The 17,103-nt window shown below is 45.0% G+C and overlaps 3 protein-coding genes across 3 annotated transcripts; 1 reads left to right on the top strand and 2 right to left on the bottom strand.

The window, feature by feature from the left end:
* Window positions 1-4,493: 4,493 nt before the first annotated feature.
* On the top strand, window positions 4,494-7,595 carry LOC124655134. The gene is made up of 5 exons (XM_047194093.1): window positions 4,494-5,346; window positions 6,250-6,329; window positions 6,524-6,788; window positions 6,898-7,165; window positions 7,247-7,595. Exons 1-4 carry the CDS (start codon window positions 4,494-4,496, stop codon window positions 7,149-7,151), a joined length of 1,452 nt encoding a protein of 483 aa, XP_047050049.1. The 3' UTR covers window positions 7,152-7,165; window positions 7,247-7,595.
* A 564-nt stretch (window positions 7,596-8,159) lies between these two features.
* LOC124655122 lies at window positions 8,160-10,465 on the bottom strand. The gene is made up of 4 exons (XM_047194082.1): window positions 10,210-10,465; window positions 8,845-9,009; window positions 8,698-8,747; window positions 8,160-8,256 (listed from the first exon to the last, which is right to left on the bottom strand). The coding sequence occupies exons 1-3, from the start codon at window positions 10,463-10,465 to the stop codon at window positions 8,710-8,712; spliced, it is 459 nt and encodes a 152-aa protein (XP_047050038.1). The 3' UTR covers window positions 8,160-8,256; window positions 8,698-8,709.
* A 2,248-nt stretch (window positions 10,466-12,713) lies between these two features.
* On the bottom strand, window positions 12,714-15,986 carry LOC124683191 (leucine--tRNA ligase, cytoplasmic-like). Its single transcript, XM_047217754.1, has one exon. The coding sequence runs from the start codon at window positions 15,984-15,986 to the stop codon at window positions 12,714-12,716; it is 3,273 nt and encodes a 1,090-aa protein (XP_047073710.1).
* Between the last annotated feature and the right edge of the window lie 1,117 nt (window positions 15,987-17,103).

Below are 17,103 nucleotides of genomic sequence, written 5' to 3'. Positions count from 1 at the left end.
CGGCCGGCAGCACCGACTGCGTAGCTGCATTATCCACTATTATTTTCCTTTTTAATGTAAAATAGGGTACTTGTGTTCCAAAATATATGTAAATTAAATTTTGAAAATTTGATACCTATCTTTGTTCTGGAGGTTCGAGGCCGTTAGGCTCCTCCGACCCACAAACGAACTGATGCCACTTTCAGGTCCACGGGTTACCGCGTTAGACCGTGGATCTGTTCTGCGGTGCCCTGTTGAAGATGGCCTTAGCCTACCTTTCGGTGAGCCGTTCTCGTCTAGCAGGTTCGTTCTGCGGTGCCCCGTTGAAGTTGGCCTTAGCCTGCCCATGAGTGAACCGTCTTCGTGCTGCACTCAGAAGGTCGATAGGATCAAGAATGTCAGAAGCCTTTAGTTCATCCATGATGTCCGCGTTGTCCCCATTAGCTCATGGGCCACCCACGCTGCCTCTCACCTTGACAGATGCAAGAAGAACGGCATTGGCCTTGCCGACTACGTCAACACGGAATTTTCCCAAGGTTTGTCAGCGAGGGTCCGTCTCAAGTCTGAACCATGACCATCCGACCATCCGAGGAGAAGACCAAACCCACGATTTGCACCACGCCAACCATGTCCCGAGCTGCCTGCCATGCATACAGGATGTGCACCACACCACGATCTCTCTCAGGCGGTGTAAAAGAATTAAAAAAATTCTCATGTGCATGTCTTATGCTTCCAAGTTTCAAGTGTACTACGTAATAATCATATTCTACTTTTTCTTTTCAATAGGGTTGGAAACTTGGAATGCGAAGGACCAAAAAGCAGTTTTATATTCGAGCGATGTGATTATATTTTGAGAGAAGGGCTAGAAAGAAAAGGAAATTACAACAAGGACCAACACTTTACACAAAGAACTCTAAAATAAATCTAAGAAACTCCATCTGGTGCTTCTCCAACGCACCGACAAATCGAACTCACACTAATGAACATGTTTCAAATAATTGTGTTGGAGAAAGTGCAGGCGCGACGCTTTTGTTCTTGTGACACTTAGGATACACCGCGCCCTCTCGTAGGCAAATACTGAAACGCCTCGGTACTTTAATAGACGACGCAAAACTTACTGCCATGGTACAAACAAGCCTGTGGCATAATTATGCCGTGTTATCAAGTGACATATTGCTTCATTTAGATAGCAATTTCCATTTTATTAAGATATAAAATCCATTTTTATTACATCGATATTACAATGCAACGGCTTGTTGGTTAGTTAGAGGGACACGGTTGATCTTCAACCTCATTGGTTGAAGTTGTATTCTTCAGTTTCATCTTCTTGTTTCTTGAAAGCTCTCTGTGTTCAGCACGACCTTCTTTGTGCATGGTAGCGGATCCATGCACGCCTGCATTTCGAGTGCATAGTGTAGCCTCTCGAGCTCGAGGGTGATGTGAGTGAACTCTCCATGCAACCTGCCATCCTCCAGGCGCCTTGAGGTGATGGCCTTGGTATAGATCCAAAAGTGTCCTTAGATTGATTATAGAAAGTACCGAGATAAACACGATATGTTGGTGAAATGAAGAACATACATACGGGCCGGGAAGGGTGATGGAGGACTCTGGTGCGGCTTCAGCAATTGCGCCAGGTGGGTCTACACGACCCAACAAAGGCAAATGCACGTCTTCATGTTACGCACCATCTCTTTCGCGTGTATGGAGTGAGAATCCGAGGGTGTAGTGGAGAGATCACTAGTGGAAAACATGCCTAATGTCACAGGCTGTAAGACCCTTTTGTCGCGGGCGGCCAGCCGGGACAACAGGGGCACGACAAAAGGCTCACCCTTTTGTCACGGCCCGCTTACCACCCACGACATAAGGTCCACCACGTGGTAGCCGCGGGACGCGCAGGGGACACCCCCTTTTGTCGCGGGTGGTAATACGTACTGGCAGGCAATTCATTCTTTCTTGGAAGCAGCTTCTTTAATATTATCAGCAATTTTTCAAATCCTGAGTCAGTCACACCGGCCTCTGCCTTCCATTCCATTAATTTCAATATGCTACACAGCTTTCTCTGCCCATCTTCACAACCTGGGTACAACAATTTTTGGTGGTACTCTAACATCTTGTCGAACTGCAACATCTCCTTATCCGTGCCACAGTCTCTCCTTGCATTAGAAATGGCTCGACGAAGATCATCATCACCAGGATCATCTGGTGCCCGTTCTTCACCTCCTCCTTCTTCATTGTCTTCCATTGTGGTATCATCGTATTCAGAGAACATAGATCGGTACTGGTCATCGTTATCTTCTTCTTCATCGCCGTCTTCTCCGTGCTTGGTCCAAACATTATAGCCGGACATGAATCTGTGCCGAAGCAGGTGGCTCTGAATGTCTCTTGAGCAAGATTAATCCTTCTCATTCTTACATTTCAGACATGGACAATAAATAAAACATTGCTTCGACTTGTTGGCATCGGCCACAAGCAGGAAAGATTTCACGCCATCTCTGAAAGTGGGATCGCATCGGTTACCGTACATCCATGGATGACTCATCTGCATCATAAGTACAATTATGTATCAGATACAATCACCATGCTAAAATTAGTATTGTGCGGACTATGTATACGAGAAAATAGTTGCTAACCTTTTAGGATCAAAAAGAGGAGAAATCTTATCAAATAAAATCAAGTGGCATCCTCACAAACATTTCATCAAACACATCTTGTGCACATGAAGAAAAAAAGAGCTAGCATAAACCTCCACCTTTCACCACCAAGGAAAAAAATGTAGGGAGGTGGGAGGCTGGCTCTGTATATATAGGCCTGGACCTTTTGTCCCGACCCGTGGCACGAACCGCGACTAAAGGGGTGCCAGCAGGACGCAGAAAGCCTCAGACCCTTTTGTCGTGGGTCGTGGCACGGCCTGCGACAAAAGGGTCCTAACGGACCGCGACAAAAGGCCACGTGCCCTCCAGCTGATTTCGGGGCGACATGGCTAGGCCATTTGTCCCGGCTCCAGACTGGGCCGGGACAAAAGGCCTGGACGAAAGCCCTGTTTTCTACTAGTGGATCGAGTGGTAGCAGTAGCAGTTCGTGAGATCTATGGTTCGCCTTGTCGAGTTGGGATAGGAGGGAGAAGTGGGTGAGAATTCATGATATCTAGGGTTTGTTGTGTCGGGTGGGAGCCGTGCGGCGGAACGAGTGGGGAGTGAGCATTGGGACAACGATTCCCTTTACTTATAGAGGGAAGAATAAATGTGGACAATTATGTGGGCCACGTTTGCACATAAGGCCCATAATGATTACCCATAAAGGACAGTCCCAACTAGTGTTGGTTAGACATGCTAGTTAGAGATACGTTTCTTACTAGTCAACGTGACGTGTCTGACCACTCTCCAGCATTGTGCCCACTTTTAACGTCGCTTAGAATGGATGACTCACATCGGTAATGCTCTTGTCGCCCGAGCATGGCATGAAAAAACGTCATTCTTGTATGCGATCTACCACGACTCTATTATGAACCGGTATGCAGCCTGTGATTGCGCATAAATATCCACCACTCTCCTACTCTCCTCGATGTCTGAAGAAGAGAGGAAGAACACTAGCTTCCAAAACACTTACACAACGACATCCAATCCAGGAGGGCAGACCACCAGCTTATATATTGGAGAAGGAGCTCCAGCTAGAATCCTTCTCCGCATCCATCCAACATGGATGTCATCCAGAAGACCAATTCTGATGCTTCGTACCACTGCTTGCTGGCGCCTGGGATAAGCTCCGACACGGGATGATGCTAGACACCGTGGGATCACACATAAACCTATATCTAAACCTAGACGAACTGGCCATATACCACCTAAACTGCATAGAGGAAGCTCGGCCTCCTCTTATGTCTCGCCGGAGCTGAAAGGGAGAGGAGTCGGGGCGGAAGAGACGACACTCAACGAGAGGGGAGGAGGAGAGAGAGAAGATAAAGGAGAAAATGAGAGGCTTATTCTAGTTAAAAAGCTTCCCATAGGAGGCTGGGACCAATTCAATTCAACTTCCAATGCAAGTTCTCGTTCAAAGTTGCCAACGTGCAAACTGGCCGGGTCCGACCTAAGAATGCACGTTGCGATCAAATTTTAAATATTCAACAAAGAGACGAAATAAAAGCTGCGCTGCAGATCGTGATCCAGGCAACATCGGCACACGAACAGCGAGGGAAAGATTCCAAAAATAGTCAAACTCATGCCAAGATTACCAGCTTCGATTAAACCGTGTAAAAATAATCCCAAAATGAAACATTTGTCATAATTAATTAATTTATTATTAACAACAACTAACGAACATCCCCGATTAAGCTTAACAACTCCCCGCGGACGGCCGTGGTCATTTACATAAACGACCCTGCGTTCCACGGCCCTACGTTGGAACGTTACGGTCAGGTCCCCGACAGACCTGAGAATTATGATTATAGTCCCCGCCGAGTCGCCCGCGGCCCGCCCCGCCCGGTTCACGCTCTTTGTTATTCCCCGGCGCTGACGCGAATGCCGATGCCAATGGGGGTCGCAGCCGGCTCCGGCGCCGGCGAGTCCTCCCCGCGCGAGGAGAGCAACATGCTGCTGCCGCGCCGCGGGCCGCCTCCCCCGTCGCCGTCCCCCGTCGTCGGCAAGCAGCTCCCATCGGGCGCCGTGCCGCGCCACGCCTTCGTCTTCGACGGCGAGGGCCAGTACCTCGACTCGCCGTGGGACCTCACGCCGTCCCCCTCCTCCGCGCCGGGGGCGTTCACCTGGCACCACGTGGAGCTCCCGCGGGTGCTCTCCGGCGCCGGCGCCGGCGCCGCGAAGCCGCTCCACCACGCGCAGGCGCTGATCGAGCTCCTCTGCCCGCCGCTCACGCTGCAGGAGATCCTCGCGCTCGTCGGCTCCGGGCCGCACTGCGGCGGCGGCGTCTCCTACGGCGCCGACGGCGCCGGGGGCGCGCTCATGCTCCGGGTCAGCGCGCCGGGCTCGCTCGGCAGCGCCTTCGCCATCCGCCTCGCCGCGCGCGTCACCGAGACCTCCGTCATCACCGTCTCCGTCGGCGGCGTCCCGCGCCTCGCGTTCGGGACCACACAGGCGTCGCTCCTCTCCGAGGTGCCCCTCGGGGTGGCCGCCTCGCTCGCCGACGAGGGCAACGGCGGCGGCCGCGCCGTCGAGGGCGGCGTCGTCATCGACGAGCGCCTGCTCGAGTCGCTGCTCGCCATGAACCACGCCGACGGCGCGCACACCGACAACCCCGTGCCGCGCACCGTGTCCAACCTCCTCGTACACGTCCTCGGCACGCACGTGGACCACGTCCACGACATTGTCACGCGACTCGAGATGGAGCTAGACAGCATCGAGCTGCACCTAGACAAAGGTAGGTGCTGGAGGTTGCTTTCATTCATGGCAACTAATCTCAAACTATAGCATACTACACTAAATTATTATCAACAGAAGGTGGAGCTTCTTCCTTTTTCCCCTTTTCTGGTGGTCTTGTTAGTCGCTTCACGTTTACGCCTTTGTGGTTGGTGATGGCAAAATTCTTCTGTCACATTAATCATCATGAATTGAAATGGAAGTTTAACTTGATGCAAACGAAATGTGGATTAATTGTCAAATTTGTTGCTATTGTTAATTCACTTTGGTAAGGTGGATTGAAGAAACTTCTGAAAGATCAAACGAGCTTGCTGATGTTCTTGGATTAACTGTGAATTGTTTGATCTCCAACAATGTTTTGGTTCCACATCTGTGCTTACGCTGATTGTGAAGTGGTGTTTTTCCATCTACTAGAGGGTTTAGCTTCTAGATAAATTAGTATTCTAGATGACCTAGATTCAAGATGAGCTAATATCGGGATATTGATAAGTAAAACTTAACAGGTTTAGCTTCTGGATGATAGAATGTGGATTAGGAATGTCATGTTAGCACTTAGCAGTAACCTTATTTTCTGGAATGCAATGACTTGTGCCAGCAGTGCTTCCAGGTTGTGTTAATTTTACATGATAAGCACTGCCCCTGCAAGTTTTGTCATCTGGGATTCTAGATTGGTTAATGTCAGTGGAAGGCAATATGGTATTATTATTTACTAGTTGATAAAATTCTGGTCAAATTTGTTCGTAAGGTGGTAGTCACGTTAGGTTTTTACTTATGTCTAGTAATAGTCTAGTTTGGCAAAGGATTATATCTGCAAATGTATTCACCTAGTTTGTTTCAGCAAATCGTATTTCATTGTCTTTTCGGCCTTCGGTTTTCATGATATGTTTATGTGTCTTGATTGCAGGTGGACACTTCATGAGGAAATTTCTGTTGGATGGTAGGAGATTCCCCAAAATGCACCTTGATTTACAGCGCCTACTTCAGGTATTTGCTGAGTTCTCTCTAAAATATCTGCAAGGAATATACTGTGAACTTAAGTGCTATGTAGTCCAAATGTCCAATGATATATGTAACTGAGTATCCATGCGACCTCAGGATCAAAATCAATGTGTTGTGTTTCATGGCTTACCATACTAAGTAAAAGTCGGAGAACTGATGATATTATGCTGTTCGTCCAGGTTGTTTCTCACGGTGAACAAGTGTTTCCCCGTGTGAAGGAAAGATGCGCGAGCAAGAGTTGGTTTGCAACAGGGGATATCACCGCCCTCGAAGATTTGATCAGCCGCCTCAGGAGGCTCAAAGAGAACCTCGGATTCATAACGAACAGAGTGACCACACTGCAGGCCAGCCTCGACAGCTGGCAGTCAGAGCAGATCAACAAGAGCTTGTACTATCTTTCATTCCTCTCCATAGTTTTCCTCCCTCTCTCCATTGTCACTGGAGGTTAGTTCTCCCTGTTGCATCATAGTGCACTTCCGTACCATCAAGTTATTTTCTGTTGCTGGACTATTTGAAATTATTGATCACCTGGATATATCCTAATCTGCTACAGTTTTCGGGATGAATGTCGGTGGCGTGCCATGGACCGAGCAGAATAAGAACCCCAAGAATTTGGATGGCTTCATCAATGTTATGGTTATATGCGCTGTGATCCTGCTGCTCCTGCTGCTTTGCTTCCTGTTCCCTTCCTTGTATTCTCATGTGTCGGCGTGGCGAACCCGGCGTGAGCTGACCAGGAGCAGCTCTCAGAACAAGAGGCACCTGAAACCCTTCAAAGGCCACAGAGAAGGTTACATGCGCTTGTGAGGACGACATTGCAGGTAAAATGGTGACAGCAGTTAGTAAACATGATTGTAACCTTCTTGTAGATCCTCATCTCCTTGAAATCTCCATGAATGCAGGTTCTTTCCATACTTGAAAAGTGTCAACACCTGGGGGGTGGCTTTGCATTATGTAACCATGAATGGAAGAACCGAGGTGTTCCATCGACGACTGAAATCTGGATACCAAGAAAAAGTTTGGTGATGTTGTTGTAATAGTGTGGAATAAAATTAGACAGAAAAACTAGATAGGGGCCCATGTACAGATTTACACGGTAGGTTCATCATACCTTTGTTCATTCTTTAGTTCTTTTCTTCATTATTATCTTGGGGAAGCTTGTTAAATACTAATGTAATATTATGCGCCTGTAAACTGTAATTTCTTCAACGAGAACAAGCTAATTGTTTCAACCATTGTTCTTTGGGAGTCTATTATGTAGATGTATTTTCCTTCCTGGCCAGTGCCCTGAAACAAAACCGTGTAGATGTATTTTCCTTCCTGTCAATCTCTTCATATCTGTCACGATTGCAGAGTGAAGAAACTCGAGTATTCCAAACCGTTTTCTTGAAGTTCCAGATTTGCCGGCCAGACTATGGTTGTATACTCATTGGCTTGATTGTATAGACAAAGAAGCACATACAACTTGGAAACAGTACCAGTCAGAAAGCACCTAAAGAATATGCATGGTTCTTTCTACCAGCCAACATCATTGATGAAGTCAAAACTGTTGCCATCTTCAACAGGCGCAAAGTAGTGACATTTATCCCAAATTTTCACCCAGCGTGGAACAAAATAATATTAGCAGGTGCAATGTATTGTTGTACATTTCAAGACAAATTCTTCAGGAGAAAATGGTACAGAATTACAAATGGAACAACGGTACATTTCACTGTCCACGACACTACAGGGAATAGATTGTTCCAAATGAAGAACTACTCCCACTTCAACTATATGACCCAAAAAATTAAGCGATTCGGTGATGCTGTCACAACAGATGCGAATTTGGAGGGCAGTTGCGATCATCACTCTTCGCTATTATGTACAGCCTCTTGTGAAGATGTCGGGCCGCAACTGCTATTGAATGGCAACTCTGCAGACAGAAATAGTGTGCAATGGATGTCAAAATGGAAATTTCAATCCTAGATCCTGCAATTCATAGCACTAGTGTGAGGAGGCAAAATATGTGACCGGTTTTCATACAACTGTGGCGTACAAGGGTTTTCATACGTAACCGGTATAAACCTTATATTACCTACTAAGGCTGGATGAACATGTATATTTCAGACATGAAATTGTTTTGTTTCTAACATTATACTGAACAGCTAAAATCTGCAGCACTATTCGACTGATTGACCATTGATCTGCTGTCAAAAATATCAGAAGGCCTATAACTACAGCAGTACATTCAGATTACCGAAATGTATCGACATACTTTTATGCAATGTTGCTTACTCAGTTTTATCTATCATGACTATCACATACTAAGTGAGATGATAAAAAAAATGGTATGATAATAGACTTAGTAATATACCTCAATCCAAGTTTAATTCTTGTTTTGCAATTGTACACGAGATGAATGATCTGCAAATCAAACACAACGTGAGTAAGATAATTCATAAGATCTATCTGGCAATTAAACAAAGAATCAGAAATTGATGTTTATTATGGTGAATAGTACCACTTGTAACACCAGTAGATATCATTCGGTCCATATTATCTATACGCCTTTGTATGGACCTCAGTAGCATGTTTAGTGCTAAAACTCTCTTGCGGATAGTGGAAATCCTTGCTGCATGTTGTGCTATTACCGGGGAGGGTGCATTCTCCAATAGTTTGTCTAGTTCTGCAAAAATCAGTAAGCTTAAATTGCATAGAATTGACGACATGCATAAATAGTACTACCTCCATTCCAAATTAAGTGTTGCAACTTTGTCTAATTATGGATGTACCTAGACGCATTTTAGTTATAAATACATCTTGTATTCTGAAAAAGTTGCAACACTTATTTTGAAGCGGAGGGAGTAGCCAATAGAACTTTTTCTGTATATTCAAGCGTACATGTGATGTGAAAAAAATTTAATAAAATTTCCGAGATAGTTTTTCGACAGAGGGCAGAGAAAGGATAGCACGGGCAGTCACTCAGATTCAGCAAAATGTACAGAGGCCAAATTAACAACAGTAAGTTCAAATCAGCAAAATGTGAACCACTAAATGAGCATCCGAATACAACAGAAGTACAGGTATCCTGGCTGAAAGGGAACTGGGCATGAACCAATTGGCTAGTTGTGAGTGCCCAGGTACACCAAGCCTGTCACCTGTGCTCGAGCCATGTGTTCCGCAGGGTGTGTGCCTGGGCTCTTTCTCAATTAAAATGCCACAGGGGGTAGTTCCTGTTTGTCAATTTTTTTAATATAAATCTCTTTGCACATCATGGTTCAAGGTAGGTTCATGTATGCCTCAGTACTTCAAACCCAATAAGCAATCTCTCATAGGTAATATAATGAAAGGTACATCAGTTATTCTAGCAAGGTTGCAATAACAAACAAACAAACAAACAAGGAGTTGATCCTTAACACCGTTAGGTTCCCCAAGTGCATCGATAATGTCAATCATGCCACTTAAAATCTTACTCTACATTATCACTTAAAATACTTACATGAGCGTCTATACAGCAAACAGGATGGCCTCGAGTTTGAATCGATGCAAAAATACGCAACGAATGCTTCTCAAACAACAAGCCTAAGCCAGCATCAAAATGTCGATAAACAGGATGCAATTACCCATATTACACTGGAGACTGTGCTACGAAATTCAAGAGCTAGAAGCAGAATCTGCTAGTCCCTAGTTCACTAAAGATGCCGTATAGTATGAATCAATCAAATCACCTAGGAGAGACACCTCAAAGCAAACTAACCACAAAGCGCATCGAAAACCCTAGGCGAAGGCGAGCCCAGCCCCCACAGAACGGCCGCAGCAGGGAGCAAGCAAATTTAAGGCCAGGGCGTAGACCGCGTAGGAGAAGACGCAGGAGGTGATTACCTACCTCCGTTGAGACGGTCGATGGCGGCGGCGAGCTCGCCCTGGCTCTGGGCGGTGGCCGCGGCGCGCGCCTCGTGCTCCTCTAGCGCGCCGCCTAACACCCCCGCGATAGCTGTAGCCAGCGCCTCGCACCGGTCTGGGTGGGGCTCCGTGGCCGTATGCTCAGCGACGCCGTAGCCGGTGGTCTCCGGAGGCCGGTCGCCGGCGGCGGCGATTGTGGCGGAGGGGCCGGTGGTGGTGGGTGGATCAGAGCCGTCCATCAGAGAGACGTGGTGGAGACTCGAGACAATTAGATCGGGAGCACGCAGAGCCTCCTACTCGATAGAAGAAATCAACTGAAACGTTAGCCCATAACGAAAAAAAAAAATGAAATGATGGTGTTCTAAATAAACTGAAATGTTTTTCTAAGTTCAAAAAACTGAAATGTTTGTCCAAAGAAAATTGAATACACTTTCGATGGAGCAAGATTTTGGGAGTTGCTTGCTAGCACATCGACACTCACCACTCTCTTTGTAAAAATACCACAATAGTTCCTCCCACCGTCGGTCTAGTTTTCTTTTTTTTAAAAAAACTTCTGATAGTAATTTCAACAGGGTTAAAAAAAAATTGTGCAGATGGCTAGAGCTCACGGTGGTGAGCTCGCCACCTAGGTTTGAACCGCATGAAACGTTGCGACTAAACGTACTGCTATCTGTGTGGAAAATTATTTGAGAGGTCTCATCTTCTATATCTGACAATGTATAGCCAAAGGAGGGATCCTTCGAGTTGGTGAATGCTCCTAGATGATGACAAGGGTAACAAAAAAATATGTGTGTAGTTTTGCATTTTACGTACACTTCTCTCACCGGCGCAAAAATTATAGCGATTCCCACATGATCAAAAAGAAAGAACAATATTCGAAGAAAACGTTTAACATTACTGATTAGAAGTACCATAGCCATCTACAATGATACTACTCCGTGTTATATCAGATGTTAAAATTTGTAATTAATCTTGTCAAATTTGAGTTTGGGTTCATCATATAGAGGGAATATCATTCAGATGTAAAAAACCAAAACCATGTTTGCATCCATCCAAAAATATTTAGACACTAAAGCTAAATTGGAATACAACCAATTTGCAGTTTACCTAATCGATGAATGAATATAACTAGATATGAATCCAGTCTGTACCTTAAGCTGGAGCACAGAGCTGCTACTTCTAGATCAGTGCAGCTCACGCAAAATTCAAGCACGAATTCAAAACTGCATCGAGACAGATATAGTCAATCCGATTTACTGTATATCAAAATTGTATCCAACTAAAACAGTTCAGTCTACATGAGCCTACATATATAGCACAAGTAACCCCTAGTATATACAAAGATCAGCCGCAGTTCTGAAATGATGACTTCTCTAAACTCAGAACTGTGAAGCGCAAAAAACATGATACAATCGCCTACTGAAGTACATAAAGCCATGGAACAGCTGAATGGTGAAAGACGCGCTGGGTGGAAATATCTGGACCGTCAAAGCCGACGCTTCCTCTGCAGCCACCTCACAGGCTTCTCCTACTGAATCATTATAATGCAGTGAAAATAAAGTAGGTGAGAGGACGTCGGACAAAAAATAAGTACGAAGCTTCTCTGATACTGCCAACAAAAGATGCATCACAAGCTATCAAGAAAATAAGAGTATCAAGGACGTATTCTAAATAAATCAATACCAGGTGTTTCACAATTTCACATGATACCAGTTCCTGGTGAATGAGTTGAATGTGAAAGAAACTGCTTGTGAACAAATTTCAATATGATGTGCAAGTCCATAAACAGTAAGTGCACTGTGAGGTTACAAGTGTTCAAAACTAACAAGGACATCATCTTATGACCTGGTATACGGAGAACAAGATCAAAATTGTGTTAAACATCACTTAAACAGACAGAATTATTACATTCGTCCTAATCTAAATTGCACGTGCTGTTTAGTTGTGTTATATTCTCCCAAGACACCAAAATAGACAAAACATACAACTAAGCAGCATAGGTTGAACCAGAATTCACATATGCCTCTACCTATCCTTGAATATGTTTGGATTTGGCACATGTCTGATATACTTCCTCCGATCCTAAAACCACGACACTAATAATGGATCGGATGGAGTAGTATTTTTCCAAGACTAGTGTGTGCTCACTGCTCGCCCCCCTGATGTTCAGTGGCTCGGCCAGTGTATGCTGGCTGTGTACAGTTCTCTTTTTTACTTCTTCTGTTTTGGCTTTGGCCTTGTACTCTAATGTCTTCTTCTAATATATTAGTTCGAGAAAATAAAAAATGACACGAAAACAAGACCAAAAACATATTGTAGCATCAGTTTAACCTAGCATCCGCTGTGCAAAGCACTACTGCCTGTTACAGGGTATTTTGTTTTTTCAGATCTAATGCAACTTCAACATGACTGCAGATAATAAAAAAGCATATATCAAGTAATCCCTGCTAACAGTGTTCTACTGCAAGCTAATACTTTACCTTGAGATCAGTTTTGGGCTTCAAACTCCTGCCTGCTCATGAATATTGCGACCGGTTCACCAGGGGATGGTGGGGTCTTGTTCAGCACAGAAAGATGGCTGCCAGCTTTGGCAAGAGCAGCTTCATCAGAAGCTGACAGAATCTCTATGTGCTCAAGTCGTAACTGTCTCTTGATCAGTTCCACATTTTTCTCAAGAACGTCGATTTCACCAAAAGGAAGCTTCAAGTTCAGAGCATGGGGACCAAAGTTCCTTGTTTCAACTTTCTTCAACTTGATGAAAGGCATGCATTGTTTTTGGACTTGTCTGAAGTCTGCTTCCTGTCCAATGAAGCAATTCCTCAATGCCTCGTTAATCTCCTCATCAGGGGCAAAGCAACATGCCTGGCTATCGAAATTTGAAAGGAGCACCTTTAAGCACTGCTCTTTCCACCCATAATACTGCTCATTTACATAAATCAGACCGACGGTCAGCTTGTTTTTCTCTGATGGAGGAGGCAGAGCTCCCTTCTTGGGTTTCTTGGAACCAGATTCTCTCGTCTGAAGCAGCTTCCTCATTAAAACTATGGAGTCCTGTAAATATTTGTTTGCAGATCTTAGAGTAGAATCAATGGTGCCTGCAACTGGCCACCCAGCTTTTATCGCAAAACCATCCATCTTCAGGAGCTTTCGCACATGTTCAGCGTAGTGTGGACAGATGGGGGTGATCAGCCTGGTCTGGACATCCATAAATCGCCTCAAGAGATCACGGTTCATTCCTCCTGTTTTGCAGGAGAGTCTGTACTCATCTCTAGCCAGCTGCAGGTCATAGAACCCGGACTTGAGGGCATCTCTGAACATGAAGGCATCATAGCTCTTCTCGGTTTCTTTCACAGCAATATTTATCTCATTCTCAAACACAAGGTCAGCAAAAGTAGAGGGTTTCCCAGATCTTAGAGAAGATTCAGAGGCCATAACCTCTTCCATCCATGTGAGTTCTTTTGTAAGCCTCAAAACAGCAGATTCTGCTGTTTCAGTGACAAAGTTCGCATCGTCCATGCCATCACCAGCATCAGCAAGGGCAAACCTAGTGGCGTCAGAAGAGTATTCAGCAATGGCCTGCTCAAGAGTTAGAAAATTCCCAGTGGACTTGGACATCTTCTCAGAGTTAAGCATAAGATGCCCATTGCAACGGAAGCCACGAGGCCAATGGTGCTCCGGAAGAAGTGCTGTATGGTTGTAAATGCTGAATGTCAGATGGTTCTGGATGAGATCCTTACCAGATACCCGAATATCCAAGGGATACCAATACTCGAATTCTAGCTTCATTTTGCACAAGAGGGAAGAAGGGATGTCGCTCAGGGGTGCTGGACCACCACAGAACACATAATCCCAGACTTCATCTGTCATTTGTTCTGGCATAATGGATGATACTTCCTTCCCATACATGTTGCCATTTTGCAGATAGTGTGCAATTGTGTAATAAGCCATGTACAGGGTTGAATCTGAAAGAGATTCCACAAGGAACTGCTCATCCCAAGGAATACGAGTACCTAGGCCAAAAGAACGTGAGCATGCCCATTGATTGAGCCAGCCCAACGTGTGCTCAAAACCATTACGAGTTTCTCCTGAGAAAGTATTCATATTGTGCAAACACTGGATTGCCTTCTGCTTCCACCCATCTTCACCATAAGTAATGTACCACTGATCTGTGAGCGCAACCACGCACTCGTCGCCCGACCTTGACATTACTTTCTTCTCAGGCTCACTGTACAAAACTGCAGTGGCTTCCTCCAATAGTTTTTTCCTTATCAGTGGCTTTGCTTCCTGAACTTTTCTGCCACTGAACTCCCCAACAATCATTGTCCCATCAGTAAATCCTTTCAGGTACGTCATTCTTTTTGCTTCGGCGAGCTTCTCCTTGTCATTCTGGCTCTTAATCTTAAGATCTGAGCACACCTTCTCAGCAGAGTTATCTCCAAATTCAGGAATGTTGATTATTGGAATGACTTTGAAGGGAAGAACCCACTCATCCTTAACTCCATACTTTGCTCTCAAAGCAGGCTTAGTGACTAAATCTTGCAGTGCCATGAAGTCATCTGGTGAATCACTTGGAACGCTAGTCACGATGCCAGTGCCTTTATCAGTTAAGATAGTGAGCATGGGCAACGCATATATGGTTTCGCTGAAAGCTAGAGGAGATCTTAATCGCAGACCGATCAGATCACTGCCAGACAGTTCAGCTAAGCAGGTTGGCTTTTCTGGGACTCTAGATAGATGCTGATACGCAAGATTAAGAGCAGCCCTTGCTGTCATAATGAAGACTTCAGTGTCATTAATCTCAAACGCCCCATAGTTTCCATCAGGCAATACCCAACAATTTGTCTGCCCATACATCGTCTCAGGTCTCAATGTAGCTGCTGCCAAATAGACTTGCCTCCCTTCCAAGACCTTCAACTTGGGAGGGAAAGGTGAGAGAACCTCCATTTTAATCAACACATACTCCTGTGGCTGCACACCTTCACCTGTTGCCCTATCATGGTCAGCACAAGGTTGGCCATCCAATGGAGAGTAGATCGTGTACCTCATATCCTTGACAATCTTGCCCAGTTTCTTCAACTTCGTCATCTGCCATCGGACAAAAGCATCATAAAAGGGGTTCATGTCAGTGGTTACGAAAGAACGCCTCCAATCACAACCCAGCCCAAAATCCTTGAGATGGTCCTTCGCCAACCGAGGGAAGTAAGTCATCCAGTGATAAGGATCCTGAAATCTGGCAATTTCTTCATCTGACAGGTTAAAGCTCTTCATGATCTCCCACTGGAACTTCTGCACACCAGATTTTGCGGCAGCCTTACTTTTCTTGCTCTTAAACTTATCTGGAACGACAGCAACCTGGCAATCATCTACCACTTCAGCACTTGAATTGTCCTCCGCTGCAGGGAATACCGGAGGATTTCCATATTGTTCAATCTCTCGAGCAAGCTTGTCCGCCGAGGCCTTTATGGGCATCCCAGTACAGTGGAAAGCAAACGGCAAAAGGACATTGGAGCCACGAAGTCTGTGGTACGCGGCACCGAACTCAAGCTTGGACAATGAGAATGCATGGCCCAAATGCAGCAAGCCATTCATGTACGGGTAGGGAAAACTGCCAAAGAATTTTTCGCCAGGGCCTGGAGGTTTGATCCCAGGCTCGGCCTCAAATACTCTGTGCTCCTCCCAACGCTTCTGGACAGCATTTTGAATATCAATCAGAAGCTTTGTCCGAGACCTGCTCTTGCCTCCTTCGGGATTCGATGACATTTTCCTGATCAGCGAACAAAACAAGGTGTCAAAGGGTAGGCCTGTTAGTTCACCTTCATTTAGTTTAAATTTAATTGGGACTGGGAAATAACAAACTCATGAAAGGCTTGCTCATTACGTAATTGATTAAACAGCATATACAAACCGATGTTAAGTAATTCAAATAAATGAATGAACTAATAACCAAACACACAAATGGACTCAAATGTACAAATTCATGGGACCCCCAAGGCATTTGTACTTGTATGTTTTTTTATCTACAATGTAGAAGACAAATACTTGCTCGAAATTTGAAGGTTTCTAGCATTGCGGACTAGATAAGCAACTGGAAGAACAAACATACTTATAACTGAAAGAATTAGCATCTTATAACCAAAAGAAATAGCATCATATACTAAGAGCAGCACCAGCGAACTTGAGATCAGCGTCCAGTACCCTACAGTACAGACAATCCCGCCTCGGCTAAAAGAAAAGTCGGTACTTCCTTTTTCCCAAAATATAAGGTGTCCTTAAATTTCGCTCCAATCCAAATTAATTGTCGCAGATTTTAGGCTAAATGTTGCCTGAATCTTTCTAGGTTCACTAAACCTGCGACAACTAGATTTGGATCATAGGTAGTAATTAAATTTAGTTGGACTGAGAAATAACAAATTCATGAGCTCATTAGGTAAGTGATTGATTAAAGAGCATTCTCAATCTGACGTCAAGCAATACAATTCAGATGAATGATCTAATAACCCAGACGTAGAGACAGACTCGAATGCACGAATTCATGGGAGCCACATGACATTTGTACTGGTATGTTTTTTATCTTCAAAGTAGAAGGTAGGATACTTGTTCCCTCCCTCAAAAAAAAAACAAGGCAGGATACTTGCTCGAGATAGAAGGTCTAGCATTGCGGACTAGAGAAGCAACTGAAACTCTGAAAGTTCGAGCATACATATAACCGAAAGAGTTACTAGCACCTTGCACTAGCAGCAGCAAAGCAAAATTGAGATCAGCGATCAGTACCCCACAGTACAGACAATCCCGCCTCGGCTCAAAGCGAAATCGGTGGCATTATAGATAGCATAAATCCAAAAACCTACAGGTACAGACACGAAATCAACCGACTGGC

Source organism: Lolium rigidum, chromosome 1, assembly GCF_022539505.1.
Source record: "Lolium rigidum isolate FL_2022 chromosome 1, APGP_CSIRO_Lrig_0.1, whole genome shotgun sequence".
Classification (NCBI taxonomy): domain Eukaryota; kingdom Viridiplantae; phylum Streptophyta; class Magnoliopsida; order Poales; family Poaceae; genus Lolium; species Lolium rigidum.
Note: the sequence above shows the minus strand (reverse complement) of the source record. Positions and strands in the feature narration are given on the sequence as shown.